Here is a 23,828-nt window from a genome sequence, read left to right as displayed (position 1 = left end):
CTGCTTTTGGCTTACCAAACAATTATCCAAACGGCTCCTGCCTACCTTTAATACTGCTCCGCTCAGCCAGTGAAAGACGCCTAGTGCTTCCACCACCATGTGGCGTGAAATCAGTAGCCAGACTCTTCTCCTCCATTGTTCCCCGATGGTGGAACGACCTACCAAACTCTGTCTGATCTGCAGGGTCTGGACATACTTTTAAGAGCAAGCTAAAGACTCAGCTCTTTAAGGAGCACTTTGGCATCTAGTGGCTGCACGCACTTTTAGACATAGCGTTCTTATATATATTTAAAAAAAAATAAAAGGAAAGCTGCAAGCAGCGATGAACGGGCCCTCGCGCGTGCAATTTTCACCGATAAAAGTCAAGGACTCAAAACTAAGTCTGATGACACCACCCACGACTCTTTACGTCAAACCATTCAAAAGTTATTGCAGAGGAAGGGGTGGGGCTAATTTGCACCAATTAAGGTGAAGGAGTCAAAACCGAGTCCGATGACACCACCCACGACTCTATGTAAAACTATTCAAAAGTTATGGCAGAAAGTAGGAACTATCAAATATGGACCAATCAGATGAAGGGGGGCGCGCTTTTTGGTGTCCATCGTCGCCACGGTAACCGTATTGTGGGGCTTGAGGCACAAAGTTTTCTAGGGGGCGCTGTTGAGCCATTTTACCACGCCCATTAATGCAAACCATTAAATATCAAATTTTTTGCCAGGACTGGCTTGGTGCAAAATTTGGTGACTTTTGGGGCACGTTTAGGGGGGCAAAAAGGCCCTCCTTTCGTCGGAAGAAAAACGCTGTGAGTGCTCGGGCCCTAATTATACTCTAGCATTAGCATGGCAGCACCTGTGTCCAACTGGACTCTCGGCAGTCTGACCAGCACTGATACAGCTGGACCCTCCACTGTATGTGATTTTGTGCTTGTGTTGTTCTCTCAGATGTAAGTCGGTTTGGATAAAAGCATCTGCTAAATTTGACATGTTGATTTTCTTATTGCACAGCTAGTATGAGTGATCAAAATGTATGATAATATAATCTAATTAGAGAAATTCAGCATTTGGATTACTGAATAATGACTAACCACAGTAGTGAAAGTAAACCTTACGGTCTGTACCTTTTCCATTTTGTTTTATTAGTATTTTCTTACCTTATTTTCTTTAGAATTATCTTGCCAAAATTCTTATTATTTCTTTATTATCTTAGATTTCAGTTTCTTTATATATCTTGGTATTAATCTGTAAAGAATTAAAGTTACAGCAACAAAGCACTATGACCACAATCGGACTTTGAAACAGATAAACACTATCTAGCTCATATTCCTGTTCTGTTTAAACTGCTTCCAGTGGCCTGAGCAGCCAGTCAGTGATCGTCCAGGATCACTAACCGACCTCTCCCTCTCTCTCTCACTCTCTCTCTCCTGCAAAAGACGGAAAGAAAGCCACATATGGTAAATTGGGCACATGTGAAGCAGTAGTGCGAGCCATTAGATATTCTGTTTACACCACACTAAAATAAATGGAGTGGTTTAAGTTTGGGAATATTCAGGACCTGGGGTACCAGCTGTTGGGTTATTCGGTTTGGTTCGCTTCCACTCACATGTCAACAGGACACGGTGTTTCCTAATTACTGTTGCAGTTGGTGGTGTGGTCCCAGTCACACAGCCGAAGGGGACAGAGGAAAGTGGAGGCAATGACTGGCTCAGCGGCGCATTAGAAGGCTGAGCTACTTTAGTGGAAGAACTGTAAACAGTTCACGGCACTGACATGTGAGCTCGGCTCCGACGCGTTATTTAAATTCACATGTAATATGCTCACTTTCCATTTAGACTGAAATCCAATTGTGTGGTCCCGTAAAAACAAGAATTAAGGGGATTTGAGAAGGGTTGTTGGAGTTGAGCCTCATTGGTTATTGGTGACCATTTATGAAACCAAAAAAAAAAGGTTTTCTAGATGCTAGATTGTAATTGAAATAATTAGTGGTATTTGGGTCTTGCAAATGGGTATGCACTGAAAGGAAATGAATATGAAGTAGGACGACCTGCCAGCACATTAAACAGTACAACACTAATAAAAGACACAGTTTATTTATGATCTGTGGAAATCTAAATGGAACAGAACAGTAAAAAACTATGTTTGTTCTTATAATAGAAGGATTTTAACTAAGTTATTTCTAAACTACATTATTATTTAAAATAGCAAACAATAGTCCACGTAAAATTACGTAAATCCACGATGTGCATGTGGTTTAATGTTCTGCTCTCGCATTCAGAAGATGTCAGTCAAAAGACCGTTAGCGCTTCCTGATCAAGTAAAGATGGAGCGTGTTGTGATATGATATGAAGCAGACACACAACAGGAACACTAAACTGTCTCCTTTAAACAGAAAGACCTGCATTTGGAGCCAGCAAACCGGAGACCTTCCCCCAAAAATATGAGGAGAAACATACAAATGAATATGCAGGAAAAACAGGGGAATTATCTAGCTCACAGACACAGGAAGCGATATGGCCTCGAGCTAAGGGAGAGCTTAGCTGGGAAGGCTCAACTAAACCTTCCCAGCTAAGAAAGAGAAAGAGGTGGGAATAGGGACATGAAGGTCTGAGAAGCCCAGTCAGAATTGAGTTTGTGAGCCACAAACACTCCACCAGGTCAGACTTCCATTTACAGGTGACAGAACCGTAACCTTCGAGTACAAACACAGATCATAGGAAGGTAGACGTTACATGATTATGCAGATTAGATCATCAACGTCTCAATGCTGCCATGCAAAATAAGTGCAGTAGAAGAAACAAGTTTAGTCTGGTACCTGTACTGTAAGCCGCTTAACAGCATCCCAGGCATGAGTGATGAGTTCTTTCATCTGCTCGTCGGATGTCGTCCACGACCCGTCGCCTGTGGCATTGGGAAGCACCTTCATTGGGATTGACAGAGGACGGGATTCTGAGAGAGAGTGAGAGAGGAAGAGAGAAGCATGAGAAAAGGAAATACAAACATTGGAGACCCTTTTTCTTTAACACTCAATTACATTTTGCTTCTCATGAACAATTTTTTAAATTATATGTTGTCATATCAAATTTGATGGAAGTTGTGCAGCACCACCTGTGTACCACAGAGACGTTTCACTACCCTGGAAAGTCTTAAGCAATGTAATATTTACCAACATGATGAGGTGACCTGTCCGGCATGTACGGTACAGTATCCTTCAGTCAACCGCCTTTGAAATTCATTGTTCTTTTCATGTCTAGTATCATGTTATATGATGTTTAACTGACACTTCATTGAGGTGATGTAATGTTGGCACGTGGGTTTCTTGTCTACAGCAGCGGCTGGAAAAGGAACTGTGAGAACTGGGAGAAAGTGTGTACAAGTGCACACACACACACACAACTCTAGACATGATTCGCTCTCGTGTGCCTGCTGTGGTCCAGACAAAGGCTGATTGTCTGTGTTGACAGTCATAGCAACAGAGATCACACAGCAACAAACATATACAATTAATCTCTGCACTAACTATATGAACCTGGACGTCAAAAACACACCGTTCTTGCAGACGTAGAGAAACGGAGTGTGACATTTGTACAGAAGCAGAAATAGGGCAATGAGACGGAACACCAAGTGTACTAGGTTAACCTGAGGTCGATGAATGTTAAAGCCATCAGGGCGCCAGAGGTTAGAGAAGGGGAGGTCTCTCTGAAGACACATTAAGACATATTCCATGATTTAAAGTCTCCCTTGCTCAGCAGCTCTATCCCACAGTTGTCATGCAAAAGCACTGATGTCAGAGCACTACTGTACCTCCTCAAACACCACGCTGGCTAATACCACCAAAGTGGGTTGGCATGGCAATAACAACATGTTACTAAGGGAGTGGGGAATGGATTACCTGAGTTACCCTAGTGTGGTGGTGGTGTGGCATCCTGCCTAAAATGTGTGTGTTTCTGTGTGTAGATGTGTAATAAGTGACTAAGATCACAGGTGCATAAGCACACTATAGCTGAGTGTGTGTTTGTGCATGTGTGCGAGTGGAAGAGCGAGACCGCTGTGTCTGGACTCTTGCAGCCCTTTCTCACGCTCAGCCTCCAGGTGCCTTTGGCACTTGGGGACTATGAAATAGACTGTATTTGTCATGATGCCTACAATCAGTGTTGAATTGCACATTTTGTGCACTTGGAGACCTATATTTTCCAATCGACGTTCTCCTTCACTCTTAATCACGAGGTACATTTTTCTTTGTCCCGTCTGCAGAACTTATTCCAACTTTCTTACTCCAAATACCCACACAGTCAGCGATGGCAAACAATGAACTTTGTTGAGTTTTTTCATTGAGTAGCATGTGAAGGGTGCAGCACGCATGACTGTGATGGCAGTTTCAACAGACTTTTGTTGTAAATGGGTGTTAATACTACAACTTTCTTGTTAAATTCTTTTTTATAGGCAAATTTCCCACTCAGCTCTGCAACACACGTGACCAGATGTTACTCCAGGGTCATTGCACGTCCTAAACATACGTGTGTGTATATATATATATATATATATATATATATATATATATATATATATACATATATATATATATATATACTGTATATCAAATTTTAAAGAGTTTTCAATGGAAACAGTAGCCTCTACAGTTGATGCATTTAGTTTGTCTTCTAAATAAGTTGGATCAGGTAATTATGGTTTACATTACTGCTTATGTAAACCATAATTATCTGTATACACAAGTGTATGTTCATTTCAGTAAGCAAGACTTTGATTCCATTATTGATTATCTCTTGCAAGACTAGTATTTTTTGTGAATCAGGCATCTTACTAAATTAGAAAATCTAAGACTCAAATATATGTGCGTGTGTGTGTATTCACTCATAAAACCTAACTTAAAATACATTTACGCCTTCATGTGTCATTACTGAGAAGTTCTTCAAATAAAGACATCCTTTCTGAGCTTCAGAAATATTAATTCTCGTTAAACACACTTGTTTCCAGTTTCTAAACATAATCTATTACACGCCCTGAGAGGTTAGCAGGAGAGACGGGTGGACCCTGCATGAGTATGAACTGGGAACTAGTTACAGTTAGTTCCTCACTCAGCAGACACTTTTATCCAAAGAGGTTTACAAGTGAGGAAAGAAACACTGATTTGAGTTGAAATGCATGATTAAAAATATAAATCTATATGTGTGCAACACACAACAGGGAATCACAACAGAAATGTAGATAATTCATTTAATGAAGTAAAAGACTGACCTTGAGTAATAACACATGTAGCCAACAGTAACATATTTGACAGCACAGAACCTGAACCGAGTCACCAGAGAAGCCATGGCAGGTAGAGCTATTACCAAAGTCATAAGTACCATCTTAACACATACTACATAGTAGCTTAAAATATTTAATTCCTAAAATTGTTTTTTGTCAAGACTGTTTTGGAGACCTTGACCCAAAAAACGGAGATCATTTTTGACCACCATTTTTTACAGTGTGTGTGTTTTTTTTAAACTTTTGATGGTAAGCCAGGTTGTGAACGTTCTTCCCAGAGCGAATCTGTTAAGCCAATCAGAAAGTGTGCTTAAGCGCAGCATAAGCAGTAACAATAATGGCCAGCCTGCATGAAGCTCTCCGCTTGGTCTTAAATACCATTCCAGGACCGTGTTTGTTAATGCTGGGTCATTATTTGGAACCAAACTGCCATATCTTGTTATATTGATTTGGCGCCTGCCAGCGCTAGAGAGGGTAATGAGAGAGAAGGGGAGAGGCAGAGAGGGACAGAGTGTAACAACAGATGAAAAGAACACAAGGGGTCTAAATTCAAATGAAAGAGAAATATAACAGAAGCGCCCAAAACTCTTAAATCTGCCCAAGAGTGCTCTTAAAGTGAGGTTATTCCCCTGCCTTGTGCCATCTCAGCCATGTCCTCATCTTCACCCCGTTAGGCCATTCAGCTAATATGTTATTGACTATCCACCCTTTCCCACGTCTGTTCTCTGTTTTGTTCTCACTCTCCGTAACCGCTCCCTCTGTCCCTCTCTTGCAGGAATCTTACGTGTTCAGCTGGTTTGTAGAGCTGCCAGTTCGGTCCTCTATAAACATAGGCAACTAGTGTTCAGATGTTGATCTTTCATCCTCTTTAAACAGCTCCGTCACATCTCCCAGCAAGTGAAACGTCCATGTCTTTGAAGCCCCGAGCCAGAGCTGCGCCAGGTGATGGGAGACACGTCGGACAGGAGGCCCATTACCACACAATGGACAACACTGCCACGGCATAAGAGCGGGGTTCGAAAATGTGTGAGGGTGTGCTGTGGGGTGAGTGTAAATCACACATCATTCAAGTGTGTGATTCATGACTGCACAGATGACCAAGTAAAGTCAATACTACACCCATAACCACACTGAAAGACGAATAACAGCACCAGCAAACCTTGGACTGCTGATTTAATGGTATTTGTGACATCAAAAGTGCAAAGCATCCATATGTCTATTCGGAGCGGTTGAGTAACTCAGCCATGGGAACAGACTCATTGAGGGATTTCGGCATTACCCCATACTGCCTCCATCTTTCTGGTATGTTCCCTATTAGAAATGGTTTACAGTGAGTTGAAGTGTTGTATACTCTGTTACAGCTGCGTGCAGAGGCAGTGGTGGGGCTCTTTAATAACCCTGCCTGCCTATTTGTTTTGGTTGCAAGTTGGTGTTTATTTAAATATTTACATGAGTCCATTTGTTACTGCATTGTTGAGGACCCTGTGGAAAAGCGGTGTTGTGTTGAGGCGGATAGGGATGGATGAGGAATGGTGGAGTAGAGGAGGGAGAACATGAAAACTGTGTTTCAAGAACTTTATCATGCATATTCATTTATTATGTACTACATAATACTGCTTAAACTCAACAAGACATCTTATTCCGTACACTAACAAGTCAGGTAACTATTAAGGAAGACTAGTCAGTCCAGATATCTGCAGAAACTCAATTAGAAATTAATTAATTTCTCTTTGGGGATTTATTAATTAATTAATAAACTTCAAAATGAATAAACGATTTTTTGAATTTCATTTAAAATACAGAAAACACACAAACAAGGGAAATATATCATGTGTAATTCTGCAGTCCACCATCAACCCCCACTTACCAATTCTGCACATTAAGGCTGAATTATGGTTCAGCGTTAAACCTACGGCGTAGGATACGGGGCTACGCGGGAGTCTCCCCGTAGCCTACGCCGTAGCCTGATTTGCACCTCCCAAAAAATGTAACTACGCGTCGAGGCGACGCAGACCCAACGCAGACCAAGAGGGCTGTGATTGGTTCGCTTAGTAGCAACACATGTCCGGTTCCGGTTCGTGAAGCAGTAGTGAACTTTCAGCGCTCTTTTCGTCGTTTGTGTGTGATTTTTTATTTTTTTTTTGGGTTGTTTTGGTTTTTTGCACAATAGTTGTCCTTATCTCTTTGATTCACTGTGACCGGAAAAGCCGGAAGCTAAACAAAGTATCAACTAACGCTCTGGGGGGGTATTGCACCGCGGCGAAATGGAGTGACGGAGAATTCCGAAGGATTCATGACGGCGTCACGGCAACGGCGTAGGCTCTGTGTTGGTTTAACGCAGAACCTTAAATCAGGCTTAAGTCTGTAAAGATTTGCAAGTATAGTTCTCTACAAGACCATGAAAGGTCTTCTTCCAACCATGCAATGACAACACATGAAGAATGTTGACAAAATGCCGCTCGTCTCCGCCACCGAAGACTCTGAGACATTCTGTGTTAAATCATCCAAATGTAGTTTCCACACTTTTATTTAACCCCATCACCATGTGGCATGTATAATAATCCATGATGCAGCGGAGGAACCACAACTCAACCCCAACTTCTCCCTCTGCACTTCTCACTGAAACACAACATCCATGAAGACTAGTACCGTTAACATTTCTGAAAGCATGGATGAGATTCATGAGGAAACATTTATTCCCCGCAGATCGTCCCGTCTCTTCTGGCAGTCGGTGGGAGGTTTTCAAGGGTTCCTCTGCGTGCGGATGCCAGAGCCTCTGATGTGACAAGCAGAGTCCCCTGCAGGCTGCACCCTTCTTCTAAAGGCAGTAGAGCTTTCCAGATCATTATTCCTCATTTTTTGTGTTTTCATTCCCCACTCAAACCATCATTACCTTGATAAATTATTGACTTTACCAGAAAAATTAAACTACATAAATAACTCCACAATGAAAATATTATCCTCCTCTGAAAACCACACAGCAGCCAATAAAAACCTGCCCGACTTCCATCAGGCTACTTGGACTTGGATTATAGTTATGTATGACTGCTCAGCTCCGCCTGGCATCCTCTCATCAGCTCGCTCTCTCGATTACAAATGTATATATTAAATTCACTTCGCTGTTTATTCTTCGTAAACGCATTAATTTGTCTCTCTGTAAAATGCTTCTCAAGCATAAAATTGGGTCTTTCTTACTTCCCTTCTTGACCCGTTCCCTTTTTTGATGCTCCTACCTAAAAGCCATCAGCATGGGGATGTTTCACGAGAGCAAAGGTTCTGATCATCGCCCGATATTGTCTCCTCCTGTCTTTCTTAGGTCCTACCACTGAAAAGGGAAATTACATCTAATCTCATCATCGCGACCACAAGCAGGCAGGAACAAAGGCAGAGCTCCTATTCCAACCTTTAGGGAGCGCAGCCAGATATGAAGATAGATTTCTTTGCCAAAGAAGTATGTTCTCAGAGCGCCAGCAGCTAATTTTAGGACCGAGGAGAAAAAAGCCAGTGAGATCATTACTCCAGTAGATGTTACAGAACAATGAGAAGCACTGAACTTGGGAGGCTCTTGATCAGAAACGCGGCGCTGCTGCCAACAAGAACACTCATTAAGGACAAATAAAGAAAATACTTAGAGGCTAGTTTTATGTGAACCAATTTGTGGCATGATTGTGTGGGCAGACAGAAACTGACCTCAAACGGCGAGAAATTACTTGTGTTCAAAGTCATCATTCCACAGTCGTCCTTGTTAAAGATAACAACACAAAAACAACTGTTAACACATCTGTAATGATGTCACTAGGCAACATTCAAACAAACCTGCGATTTGAGTTAAATAACCACTGTTTTATTTAGAAATGAATTCAAAACCTCAACTCTATGGTGCATCTACCAGCATAATCAGGCTGTATAATTTAAGCAGTAACAAAAAAAGATGATCTGGGTAGAAATATTAGCCGACTTAAAAGCAAATAGCACAGAAAGAAAGAGGAAAAAAAGGCTTACTTTTTCTAAATCGTGCAGCGAGTGATAAATGAGTGCAAAGAGTAATGTGATTCCCTACAGTACATGACGGAGAGCCAGCCTCAGTCGCAGATCTGTGTCTTAGTAGTTAGTAATGTTTACCAAATGCTACGTTCAAAGTCAATGCCATTGTCATCCCCCAGAACAGGCTTCAAACCTATTTATCGGATGCAAGTGAGCATCTTGTAATATGGGTTTAGCATGTCCAATGACCAAACCCAGAAACAGAGGAGAGAAAGGGAGAAGCATGTTTTTGCATAGTGGAGCTGAGTGGATACTTGTAAGACTGGAGCCATCCCACCTCGCCTTCACTGTCTTCAGGGTGGATGAGCCACACTAAACTGGTTCTGTACGTCTCTGTATATTTGCCCAAGTCCCTCATTGATTAGTACAAAACTATAGACTGGCTGAGTGTGGTAGAAAAAACAAGATAACACTGATTTTACCTCATAAAAGCACCAGGCATACGTTCAAGCACCAAATTGGAAGCAGGGATCTCTTAAGTAGAAAAATGCTCCGAGAAGTCTTTGAACTCTTAACAGCGGAAATTGTTTTCTTTCAGTGAGTTATGATTTATTCCATTAATTCCCTGAAGTGATTTTTGTGGGCAAATCAATAGTTCCAGTGGAAAGCTATATTAATCAATAGCCACAGAAGGAAGAACAAAAACATGCCCTCGCTAATTTATAATCAGACAGAACAAAACCAGACTCTACGTCAAGCTTTCACAAATCCAGCACATTGACTCATTTTATCTTACAGCATTTCAATCAAGGTAGATTAATTGTAGCTTTCGTGTTCAGAATGGACCCTGTAACACACCGCCAACCTCCACACTGAGGGGTTCAGCGTGTCTCAGGGGGAAAACACAGCATACATTTTTCAGCACAATTTAACAGAAAATGTTACTTAAAAACACTACTGTTGCAGAAGTATGGCTTCTACACCAGAACTACCATTGTTATTTCCAGTAACTTTAAATACGAAAATCACAGCAGTATTGATGAGAACAGAATTCATGTTTGCGTTTGAATGAAAAGCTGTGATGTAAAGCCATTGAGGCATGAGGCTTTTTTAATAGGAGAATTGAAGCAGCGGGAAGAAAATGACAGGTTGAGACAACCGAGGTTAGAAAAGAGGAGATTTAAGAAGTGTCTCCCCTCTCTGATTGAGGGGAACGTGAGGTTGCTTGGCAACCAGATGGACGAGCTGACAGCGCTGGCCCGGAGTCAGGGGGAGTATGTAGCATGATGTGTTTTACGGAGATATTTACAGGATATTCCCGAGGACAATGCCTCCCTCGCGGCCTTTCACACCGTACGGCTGACAGTCTGCGCCAAGAGCAGCAAGCGCAAAGGTGGGGGAACAACCGTTTGTGCAATCCCGCTCACGTCACCATCAAGCAGCATATCGAGCGTTGAACTTTGTGCTGTTGGACTCGACTATAGTTTTTAAAGGTCATCATGGTGACTGTTTATGCCCCCCCGCCCGGCAAATCCAACGTTGGCAAATGACTCTGGAGACACTGAACACTAGAGCGCTGTGGCAAAAGAATTTCCCACAAGAGATAACTAAAGTATACTCTATTCTACATTAACCTCCTAAAACTTGAAGGGTTGTCTGGAAATTGTCAAATCTGTCCACTAAAACCTTTTCTTTCTCAGTCCCTCAAAAAAAAGGTGTAAATAAAACCAACCAGTCTCTTTTATTCTGCTTTTATTGAGAATATTTGATATTGCTTACACCTTTATCATTATTAATAAATGTATAGATGTATAGTCTTTTGCATACCTTGAACAAGTTATCGATGGTGTGTGTTGCATCAGGCTTGTATGTAGAATCTTATGGATTTAATTTGTGACATTTTGAAAACCAGCATCAATTAACCTGCACCTAGGGACTACATTTAAGAACAATATTATTAATTTGTGTTAAATCAATTAGCATCAATGTAACAGTGTCATGACTGCCTACAGAGCGTCTTGTTGACAGTCAGTGAGCAGCAGTAAAAATGTCCCCTGCTGAACCCAAGCTGGTCCTGTGTGTTTTTACACTATGCAGGAAGTGTAATGGCAGTTTAACACGTGTTGGCTCCCGTGGGCAAATAACTTGGAAGTCTCTTCTGTTTACCTAAACAAATGATGAGAGACTGAAAAATAAAGTCTGCCGCAGTGATTACCAACTGCCTGAGAAGCCTGAAGAAATAATGTCTATTTGTGTCCCATAGAAGAGAAGAATAAGTTGAATTAATGTATCGTGACACTGTAATTATACATAATGGATGGTGGACACCATAATTTATTTTCAGTGGGAAATTATTAATTGCCATGAAAGCTGATGGGTTGCAGATCATTCAAGACTCACGTGGTATTTCCCAGCTACGCTCACATCGGCTCAACAGTTCAGTTGATGTTTTGTGCTTACAAAGTATTAACTGCCGGATATACAAATTAATTTGGCACACTTAAATGTATTTTCAGACAAAGACCATCCTGCCAACAAGTAACAACAGACAATAGTTCTGTGTCCCACCAACATCATAATATACAGTTTACTCCAAAAAATATGTATAACTAATATCTAAATGGCACTCAAGAGCCATTTTTGTTTTATTAATTCATTCTTTGCTTTTACATAAGAATTTAGTGTGAGCATTCATTACTTTTCTCCGACAACTCCAGTTCCTTTTTTTGGCAGAACAGTCCCAATTCCAACTGTATCACGTTACCGTCAGCTGCTCTCAAGACGGATTGAGAAGAAGCCCGTGTGAGGGAAGATCAGCTTCACAACATGTTGAGAGTTCACTTTTTTTTCCTTGAGGACAACGGTATAAAGTTATTTTTTAATGCAGGGAACCAAAATATTGCAGGAAGAAGCCAATAATGTGTAACAATGATAAGGTGGAACCGGTGCAGAGGAATGAAGGAGGTAGAGTTCCTTCTGTTCTGCAGGGCTGAGCTGCAGTCTATCATGACCTTCTGGCTGCAGGGAGGCTCATAAGTTTCACCGCAACTAAAACCACAAGGGCTGCAGGCCTCTGCACTTTTCTTATCCTGATTGCTTGCGGAAACACATTGTAACTTCTCAGCACATGTTCTTTTGTAATACCACAACAATTTCCAGAAAAAAAAAGTCTAATTTACTTTCAAGCTCAATTCCAACATGGAGAACCTGAGTGGCGACTGCAGGTTGACTTTTAACAAAATAGAGCATTTACACCTCTTTACTTTCACTTTAAAAAAGAGAAATATTTGGAGGGAGATCTTGAGTCTGGCTCAGTATTTGTTTCTTACCAATTAACGCAGTCCAAAAAGAGATGCAATATGTGCAAAAGTAAAACACAGCAATAGATTTAGGGCCAGATGTGCTGTCCACTCAACAATTAAAAACAGAGCACAAAGCATGTGTGAATGTACACGTTTGTGTGGGTACTTCATTCCAAGATCTTTCTTTTTTATTGATTTATCTAGAATGTGCTGGTGGTGGAAACAAATGCCGAAAAGTATATAAAATGGCAAAAATAGACAAATAAAGATAATAAAATAAAGGCAAAAAATTATAGGAGAACTTCAAACAGACAAGATAGCCAGACAGAAAAACAACTTCACAGACGGAGGAAAAAAAGACAACTAATTAAACAGCAAGACTGATGAGCAGTTGCAGAGGCAGACATGGCCCTGACAGTTAGTGTACTCTAGCTGGTGAGTGTTGGTGACAAACTGCAGCTGATGCAGCTTTATGTGCAGTGATGGGGCCAAGGTGACTGTTTACTGACAACTCCTTATGAGAAATTCTTTGTTGAGGAGTGAGTAAACAAAGATGCAGTATTATGGAAAATCCATTAGTGGAGATGGGATGAAGCACAAAAGTCAAGGAATGGAGGAAAAACCAGGAGAAAACGGTGGCATAAGTTTCTGCTGGAAGCTCTGTGAACAAGTAAATGAAAGAAAACTTACAAGTCTTTTTTTTTAACTCTGAGATATCAAACGAGTATCATTTCCTAACAAAAAATGGGAGATTGTTATACACTTACAATCTTAGTGAAAAGGTAGAGGGTGAATATATTTAACAGGGCGTTACGACAGTTGTTGGGGGACCATCCTTGTTAAGAAATTAGAATAATATTCTAGAGTTAGTTGACACTAGATGCTAACGAGTATAAACTTAATAAATATAACAACGTGGGTCTGAGCACTTATAAGTCACAACAGAACAATAGCCGTTAATGTTAGCTGAGATGAAACCCACTGCTACTTTAAACCTCTGACAGGAATCAAAAATGTCTTTCCACCTTAGCAGACTTTTTCTACACATGCAAAGGTAAAATGATCTTGGTTCTAACATTAACAGCCACAGCCATGTTTTGGCGCCTTATGAAAGATTACAGTCATTAGCGTCTAGTAATATTTCTGGTTGATTTAATTCTGGGATATTCATTACAACCATCACTGTGGATTTCAGCAGAGAATGTTAAAACTGCTACAGCAACATAAAGCTATAAAAACTACAAAGAGTAAAGACTCGGAAGACTTTATTTATTTTTTTTAGTTTTGACACGTGTGTGTATTTATACACTTATTGATTAAATCTAAATCTAATTTGGTAAACTGAAAGCTCAATTCATTATCAGATAGATATAGGGGAATATAGTAAAGCAAGGTGGTCTGTTTATAAATAACCATATGGATTATTAAATGGAATCATTGCTGTAATGTGTAGTGTGATTTGTCATGTACAACTCTAGCAATCCTGTCAAATACTGGGCAATAAAGACATTTGTAGCGTGCACTTCAGCCAGCTTGACAGATTATCAGTAACTTTGTGACTACATTCCTCCTGAACTGTTGTGGAAACATTTAAAAGCAAACAAAAACAACTAAGCTACTGGTGCTTCTGACACCCTCAGCACCTTTGAGAAGATCTGCAGCAACATCTGATCAGTTATCTGTTTCTGTGCGTTCGCCTTTTCTCTCCCGTGCTGATATGGGTTTTATGCTCCAGCTTTCTTTCAGAGTTTATAAATCTAAGTACTTAGTTAAGGGACTCTAAACTGTCCATAGGCATGAGTGTGTATGTATGGGTTTTTGTCTTGTTTGTGTGTGTGGATGTGATTAACTGGTGACCTGTTCAGCTTCCACTGATACTATATACCAACAGCTAATATACATGTCGGCCATCATGAGCAGGTATTCAAATCGTTTTGATGCATCTTTGTAAATAAAAACAGCCAGTTAAAAAAGAAGATGTGCCACATTGGTGCAAAAATTATGGCTTGGTTAAACAGTCACTGTTGCCCTTTTGTAATCCAAACAGATCAAATAAGGCACTGTTCACATTTTAAATTCATATATTAAAATTAAATGTGAGAATGGAAATTTTAATTTATTATGCAATGCCATAGTGATATCTTGACATTTTTAGTGAGCGATACTGGGATCATGAAACTTACCAGTCACTGTCTTGGTTTTCACTGGACTGCTGGCGTAGTCTGAGGCCTGATTGGAGGGCTGCTTGGCCAGCGGTGTGCTCCCCACCGACACCTCATCCTCCTTCTTCTTGGCCAGCGAAACTGAACCTGCTTTCTGCAATAACATCACAGAATAGCTGAACATCCATGAAGCTAAGAAACATAATTATGTTATTCTATTGGGACAAGCCTGATGCCTCTTAAATCCTTTTACATTATTTCAGTCCTCGTAAAAGAATACAACATCAGCTGGAAGAATAATTGTTATTTAACTTATTTAGCTTTGACTTAGAGAGGATACATCCTCCATAATACAATGCAAGGCAGGGAGATACAGATATTTTATATATATATATACACACACACATATATATATATATATATATATATATATATATATATATATATATATATATACATACATACACACACATATACACATAGTATACACAAAGTTAGTTCAAATTAATAAAAAATGTCGAGTTTGTCCTGAAAATAATAGTTCTACTAGAAAAAGTCGGTGAAGAATATATAATTAAAAAAACAACCAACCAAATACAAATCTTTAATAGCAGATAATCATGTTACACCCTTGGGTCTACACACTCCTTGTCCCATGTGCTGTGTGTAACCCTGCTTGATTGTTAATATTTATTTATTTCTTTAACTAAATGCACATCACTCTGTGCCAGTCCCTGTCTGTGATTGGAGCCCTTGTTTGGACCAACTCCTGCCAACTTCCTCGAGACTACAGCATGATCCAGTTGGTATGCCTGCTGCTCATTACTACAGCTGTTTACAAAGGCAATTAAACTGTCATTAAGGGATGCTGTGATTACATGTATGCAGATTGCATTTACCAGTATTACAAACATGGCCTAATCCAGTTTTCAAACTGGATTAGCCCTTAATGGATCAGGCGTATATCAGGTAAGTGAACTCAGACTGTGTAACTGTGAACTCTGCATTTGTGAAACCCACAGTCTATACACTGGCACGGATTATACTTTGTCACAGTTCAAACATCAAAAATACGCCAAGTTTATACTTTGGAAATGCAAAGAAAAAAAAAAAAAAAACAATTTTGTTCTCAGATGGCTGAGGCAGCATTAAATTTGACCAATCATATTATATGAAAAACTATATGGTAATTAAAAAGGTGCACATAATACAAAATAGTTAAGTATGACAATGTGTAAAGTGAAACGGTTCCACAATATCATTTACATCAGTTTCTACACATGGAAAACAAGGTCCTGACCATATTTTAATCCTCTGTGTCAAAAGTAGGTTGCATACTTAATGACTGGTGCTCATTCCTCTTGGATGATATAAGACAAGATCTTTCTGCCCACAAAGTAGGGGGGTGGGCGCGTTGAAAGCAGCCAAGGCAAATGCCGATTCAGTTCCCAACCCTTCTTTTTCCTCCAACTCCCTTTCACTTACTCATTACTCATTTCCCCAGTCATCCCAGTATTTATCTGATTTCTCCGGCTTCCTGCTCACTCTGGCTTCACTTTACTTTTAATTTTCAGTATTATGTATATATATATATATATATATATATATATATACATATACATATTATATTATACTTTGCTTCTCAGCAAAGTCCTATCCGCTCTGTTCCAAGCTCTTCTTAGATTTGTCCACTTTGTGTTTTATGTCTTTCTACTCTCAACTGTTTGCTGACACTTTCAATCGTACTCCCACTGCTTTTTATGTATTGGTTGTTTTTTTGTCACTAATCTTTCTTTTTCTTCCAAAAAGCTATGTTCAGGTCAGACTTCCCTATCCCCTTGTCCATACCTCAAATGTTCCTTCCCTCCTCCTGTTTTCCTCATTTTCCAGCATTTCCCGGAATCCTAACCCAAACAAGCCAGTGTCCTCTCTGCTGCCCTTCACATGCCGTTGACTGGCCTTCAGCTGAAGGCCTTGTCTAAACTAGCCAGGCCTTGAGAAGTGGCCCTGACAGGCAGCTGAGGTAGAAAGCTTCAGTGAAACACACACATCTGCTGCTGCATAACCATCAACACATCCAGAAACACACAGCAGCCAGAACTGTGTTTCCTTCAGGTTGTCTGAAGTTCAACACATAACATGTGTTTGCCCCAGTACAATAACCTTCTCCAGAATAAAGAGAAATTAACTCTCTCTCCATCTAAAAGAGGCAATCAAACCAACCATGTCTGTGTGTTTGTAAGAAGTGTGGGCATTTAGCATTCACTGCCCGTCACAGTCACCATTACCCTCTATCAAATGAACACAGAGAGAGTGAGATTAGATAAATACAACAGCAGAGCATATGATAAAAGGTAGCTGAGAAAGTAAAGGTAAAGTAGAAAGAGGAGAAACTAAAGACTTTGACAGGCTCAAAGCATTTAAGGAGGAAGACCATGAGAAAGTGCTCCACCTCTTCTGCTACAACAACTTTCCAATTGCAATTGTAACTTCTTTCTTTGTCCATGCAAATGTGGAATTTGAAAATCCGTTTGTATGAAGGCAGTATCATCAGGTAGGTAGGCACTATACTGAAATATAATGGCTAACGAGTACTAAGACAGTTATCTGCTGTGTCTGAATGCTGGGCTCATCCCTAAACAAAGATTACTGACTGAAAGCATCCACGATGAACTGAAAGCCATTTTTACCCTGCTGCAGCCATGAGCTGACTCCAGGTGCAGGGAACGAATGCATGACTGACCAGCGAGCCTGGAAGACACTGATAGACACAAGAACAGGATCAAGTACCTGTTGCTGCTTCCTGCTGCTCCCTCTGTGAGGCTGATACAGCAACCATGTGCAGAAGATTGGGTCCACATTGACAGCTACGCCCTGGACACTGACCAGCAGGACTGCACCTGGAAAACACAAAGGAACAGTTGAAAACAGTGTTTCAAGAGTTTAAGTCAAATCCTAAACAGTGAAAAAACAAAAAAAGTAGTATAAAAACACAACCTAATAAATCAATATACTGTAACAATAATAATAATAATAATGACTTGGATTTATATAGCGCCCTTCAGTGGTATGTCCCATTACATCTGGCGTAAAAGTATCACGGCATTTCAGAAATGGGTCTGGGGCTGTTTTTCTGCTTCAGGACCTGGAAGACTTGCTGTGGTAAATGGAACCATGAATTCTGCTGTCTACCAAAACATCCTGAAGGAGAATGTCCGGCCATCTGTTCGTGACCTCAGGCTGAAGCCACTCGGGTTCTGCAGAGGACAACGATCCAAAACACACCAGCAAGTCCACCTCTGAATGGCTTAAGAAAAACTAAATGAAGACTTTGGAGTGGCCTAGTCAAAGTCCCGACCTGAATCCCATTGAGATGCTGTGGCATGACCTTAAAAAGGTGGTTCATGCTCGAAAACCCTTCAATGTGGCTGAATTACAATAATTCTGCAAAGATGGGTGGGACAAAATTCCTCGACAGCGCTGTTAAAGACTCATTGCCAGTTATTGCAAACACTTGTTGCTGCTAAGGGAGGCCCAACCAGTTATTAGGTTTAGGGGACAATCACTTTTTCACACACGGCCATGTAGGTTTGGATTTTTCTTTCCCCTCAATAATAAAAACCTCCATTTAAAAACTGCATTTTGTGTTTATTTGTGTTATCCTTTATCCTTAAATTTGTTGGATGATTTGAAACATTTAAGTGTGACAAACATGCAAAAAAATAAGAAATCAAGAAGGGGACAAACACTTTTTCACAAAACTGTATGTATGTATGTATGTATGTATGTATGTATGTATGTATGTATGTATGTATGTATGTATGTATGTATGTATGTATGTATGTATGTATGTATGTATGTATGTATGTATGTATGTATGTATGTATGTATGTATGTATGTATGTATGTATGTATGTATGTATGTATGTATGAATGTATGTATGTATGTATGTATACATATAGTGTTTTAATGAGCTAATGGTGGGTATCAGGCCTGCTTGTTGGAGTGAAGCAAAGAACACAGTTCGTTTCAATTGAGCTGTTCAAAGTGGTATCACACTAAGCCAAGAATAACATTTTCTTTTGATAAATTTCAATGAAACTTGAGACTTTCTCTGGGTTTTGGTTTACTCTTAAAAACAATCTTTACCAACAATAAGCAGGCCCTGAGGTAATGCATTAGGATCATATCAATAATGATTTCCATGCATGCAGGATTAGCGAAGGGTCTCTGGCGTGCCGTGGAATGTCCCAGCATGACGATAGGAGGATGTTTCAGCTCTAGAAGGACTTTCAGCAGTTTAATGGAGCTTTGGACGAGACTCTGTCTTCTGTTTCAGCTCCAGTTTTAGGCCGAAAGGCCTGTGAAAATCTAAAAGTGTAAATTTGCGTGCGTATTTCACCTCCAACAAAACCTGATTGCCTGCTGCTTCGCCTAACATTTTGGGATCTCTGAAACATGGACAAGGCATGATTAGAAACCTTTGCTACGCACACTTGCACTACACATACACATGCTTACGTTACGCTAGCTCTTCAGCTTTGGCAGGGACTGCTCCCTCGTTTATTATTCCCTGTGAACAATGCAAATAAAATTGCTCTAATTTGCTCCACGTTTACAACGTTCAGTGATTTGTGGCATGTGAAGTTGTGTATGAGTTTATGTGTGTAATTTCAGTGAAGTAAATGACATCAAGCTCAAGCAATGTGAAAGGCCTGTATCAGAGGTTTCAGAAATGTACTTTGTCCATAATGTTTGTGCAATTTGTGTCCATGTGAGATGGGGAACTCTGCAATTGTCAGGTTAGCAGACGACTGCTCTATCTCCTGACTCACAGCTGCCCACATATTCAATTCAATTCAGCTCCTCAAAGCAGTACTTCCTCTTCTGCTTTAGTTTAGCATTTATACTCATGTCTCTTCAATGTATCCAATCTGCCTTTCTAAACATGCCTAGTCCTCCAGTAACGGCTCTGCAGGGTTTTGGCTCTGGCTTAGCTTCATTTTAAAACTGATCCTTTACCTACCATGTTTTTGTTCAACCACCACTCTGTAAAAATCCCCCTCCTTTAAGATCACCATTTCTTTCTCCGTGTTCTTTAGACCCCCTCCACCAATCTTTCTGAAACCATTCTTCCACCCCTCCTTGCTATTCTACATCCCTCTTTCACCCCCTTCGCCTTATGAGAAATAATAACCTCAGTCCTGTGGCTTGAACTTCTATACCACAATGTGGCTGCTTAATAGACTTTGGCTAAGACTGTAGTGTTGGGGCTTGACTTCAAGTGGTTTCGTCATCTCTCACGGCAGCATGAGCGGTATGGGACCTAAAAGGCTGGGAAGAGGCTGAGCAGTTGATATGTGTTTCATAAATTGATCCTAAATGGTGATCCTAGGGATGCACTGAGCATGACTAAAAATATTCAACAGAAATAACGTATTGCACTACAAATCTTTTAACATAGTAGATATAATGACATTTGCAAAATGCAACAAATTCCCTCAAGATTGTCTTGCAAAAAAATGAAACATATGAAACCAGACCACATGACAAGCTTTAGTTTTTTTTCTTTAAATTGTCTTCAAAAAATTAAAATCAAGGGTACCGGTAACTAACATTTCGCTGTATCCTGTGTAATAGCACAGTAAGTACATGAAGCACAAACAAGAATGCCCATCATGCCTTTTCAACGATGGAAAGAAATCACCAGATAAACGTTGCTGATGTGTTGAATGAATAGTCTAATAGGATGGCTGCATAATTAGCTGCCAACACCACCACACAATTTCTGGGTTAATTCGGCAAAAGTAGTCCAACTGCTCCCGCTCGTCTTGTTCGTCTGTTAATGACAAAATTCTTTGCACTGACAGAGCACAATGCCACTTAAAGTTCTCTTTCTAAGACAAGCAGATATAACAACTTTTTTGCCCAGCTCTCTGCCAGTTTGACAGTGACGACGGAATAAAATATGTGTCGACCTGGTTTTTGAGGCTTTGAAGGCCAAGGGTTTACCATTCACACTATGTTCTTGTTTCATCATCGTGTTGACTTAACTGTCTGAGAGTGACACATCCTTTGAAGTGTGCAGTGCCATGAAAGGGCCTAGCATGCTCAGGGCGACCTCTGCAGCAGGCTAACTGTTGTTTTTCCTCTGCTCTAACAGGGTGGCATATGGGTAATTATAGAAAGTGATGACAATGATAACAAAGGTGTTTTCCTTACTTCTTAAATGATTCCTGAAGAAAACACCAGAAAACTACTCTGTGTGCTGGACTCTGAACATTTCTACAACCACAGAATGCATTATTAAGACACACTTTGGTTGCCTCACTCACAGTGGACCTATTAATGTCAAAATGTGTTTTGTTTTCTCCCCCATCTTCGATGGCGGAAGACCAGTGGAGTTAAAAGCGAACATGGGGCTGCGGGTGTTGTTTTATGGCGGACTGACATCAGGCTGCTTGTGGCCCGAGGCACCATTGGGAACAAAGAAGGGACTCGACCCTTTTAGCCATGTCTGTTCTTGTCGGTCTCTTCTTTTCTGGATAATCTGGGCCAATAATCGATCAGTCAGAAACTGTCTAGTTTTGATAACATATCAGAATGCAAAATCTGCTTTTTCTTCCATCAACACAGCCATGAAATTCAAGAAAGGGGAGAGTGTTTGGGTCAGTGCAAGTTCAAAACCAAGTCCCACATTGGAGACCCAAGCCCTGATTGGGGTTGCAAAGGGCACAACCTCTCAACTACAGGGCTGTGACCTCAACATCAGCGTAAGAGACAGGCAGCGAGGAGTGGGAGGTAGTCTCCACTCACCCCCCAAGTAGATAGAGGGGGGAGAATTTATTTCCCAGCCAGCTAATCACCCCTTCAGAATCGCTTCATTGTTGGACGAGAGGCAGCGCAGGGACCCTGCGTCCAGCTTCTCCAACAGAAAATAAATAAATATAGCCCAGCCCGTGTCAGCCAGATGACTTCTGACAGGTTTGGTTAATTTCTAAGCCAAGTAGCAAAACAAAACATTACGCCAGCGTGCAGAGCCTACACCGCCTTTAATTGCTTTTCCAATGAGCTCATGACTCGAAGGTGTCCTGGAGCAAGCTATGCAGCTCGACAGGTGTTCTTCTGGTGTGTGTGGGTGGGTGGGTGCCAAGTGTGTGTAAGAGAGACAAAGAAAGAAATAACTGGAGCTGCTGGCACCATCAAAAAAAGAACCCAGCTCATGTGGGTGGGTGTGAGGTACACTATGTGAATGTTTTGATACACATTTTGAGTGAACAAGCAACTTTATGGTCATACTGTGTAGGTGTTTCCGTATCACATGAACAGTAAGTCACTGAATAAGCACTGTTGTCACACAGCTTGTAGCTACCAAACATTTGAACACAAGTAGCATTCAATGACACACTTTCTCTGTTTGCTGTTCCCCTGCAGAGCAGCGACCCGGCAACCAGGGGCAATGGAGCCCAGGAAGCCAGGCCCGGGACCTCAGGAGGGATAGAGGCAGGTTTGACTGGAAGCAGACCCTGGCCCACGGAAAAGCCTGCTCTCATTCTGGCCCTATTTAATTATCTGTACTGGAAGCTGGTAGTGTACATTGTATATGTATATGTATGTGTGTGTAGAGAGAGAGAATGTGTGTATGTGAATGTGTGTGGTTTTAATAGAATACCTACGCCTACCCGCATAACTGTGTGTGTTTTATGTAGCATGATCCAACAGCAGTAGCTCGCAGCTGACAAGTAGACCCACCTCATAAAGGCTGACTACAGCTTTGGGTACAGGAACAGTAATGGGAAGGAAGAAAGCTGGAAAGTGATTTTGCCAATAAAGAAATCAACAAAGGGCAGACAAGAGAGCAACATGGAAAAAAACAGAAAGGTTTAAAAATACACGCAAAGGCAGCGTCATAGAGAGACATAACATAAACAGAAAACATATTTAATGTTGGATGATGACAAGATACTGTTCAAGTTGTCATCCTTTTCATGTCTTCAATGCATTGTAAGTTAGTATACTTCAGACTTTGGCCGTGGATCTGTACAATTTATGGGGTGACGACAGCAAGTCTCAATAAATGTAAAGGTCTGAAACAAATGTAGCATCAACCCTTCCATATGGATGAGTAGCAAAAATATAATCCCATCAAAAGAAGCTCTTTTAACACTAAGGTTTTAATATCAAGAGAGGATAAACAATAAGTGTGCAGTCCGTAGCAGGGAGGGGTGCCAGGAAGCAAGACGAGTGTGTCTGTTAAGTCTAAAGCCGGATTTAAGGGAAACAACAGTGGCTGTCTTTTCAATCACCATGGTAACGTCAGTTGAACTCATAACATCCTTCAGTTCAATTTATGTTCAGAGTTTCATATTAAAATCATCTGTAATTTCCTCATCATATTCTCTTTGTACGAGTTTAAATCATGTTGAAACAGCATTTAAATCTCATCAGGCAGGAGTACTGAATGTTAATCAAACTGAAGGGGGTTGATTGATTGGGTGGAAATAAAAACATTGGATTGTCAAATGTGTTTGTTATGTTGTACGGTGACCTTGATTTTTATGAAAGGCGTCTCATAAATAAAATGTATTATTATTACTATTATTTCCATAAATGACTGGCAGAAATCCAATGATTCAATAGTTAGCGCATTGACAGTGATTTTGTTTTTAAAATTTAATCATAATATAATGTTGATTCATTATTATCCGCACTAAATATATACAGATGTCATTTCTTAAACAAGAATTTTAACTTGAACCAAAATTAACCCTTCTGACAAGAAATCAACACTGAACTAAAAACTTGTGATGGAAAGTCTGAGCTGATGGAAAATCCAAACCCACTGAGCTGTGCGATACGACACCGAAACATCTCTGCATAAACTTGTAGACTATATCCATTGAGTTACTATGGAAATCATGGAGGCAGAATGGAAAATATTTTTAGACTTTAACTACAAATGCATGCAGTGCGTCTCTGTTATCTGCCTTGAAGAAGGCCTACATGGCCGAAACATGGCATTTTTTAACTTTTACAAAGCCATGATTAAATAAAGGCTTTTTATATTTTTCTATCTTCTTGAGTGCCTCGGTTTTTCTAAATTGTTTTTCAATTTTTA

At 40.4% G+C, this 23,828-nt stretch overlaps 1 protein-coding gene across 3 annotated transcripts in view; it reads right to left on the bottom strand.

Annotated features, from left to right (window-relative positions):
- Positions 1-23,828, bottom strand: part of LOC133425111 (intermembrane lipid transfer protein VPS13B-like) — a 362,452-nt gene that overhangs the window by 193,108 nt on the left and 145,516 nt on the right. For all 3 annotated transcript variants that reach the window (XM_061715807.1, XM_061715794.1, XM_061715800.1), the window contains 3 exons: positions 17,500-17,609; positions 14,731-14,863; positions 2,809-2,942 (listed from right to left, as the gene is read on the bottom strand). In XM_061715807.1, the coding sequence (XP_061571791.1) occupies positions 2,809-2,942; positions 14,731-14,863; positions 17,500-17,609 (377 nt within the window). The remainder of the gene's footprint in view (positions 1-2,808; positions 2,943-14,730; positions 14,864-17,499; positions 17,610-23,828) is intronic.

The sequence above is a fragment of the Cololabis saira genome, chromosome 3, assembly GCF_033807715.1.
Source record: "Cololabis saira isolate AMF1-May2022 chromosome 3, fColSai1.1, whole genome shotgun sequence".
NCBI lineage: Eukaryota > Metazoa > Chordata > Actinopteri > Beloniformes > Belonidae > Cololabis > Cololabis saira.
The sequence above is the reverse complement of the archived record's forward strand: the minus strand, read 5'-3'. Positions and strand labels throughout refer to the sequence as shown.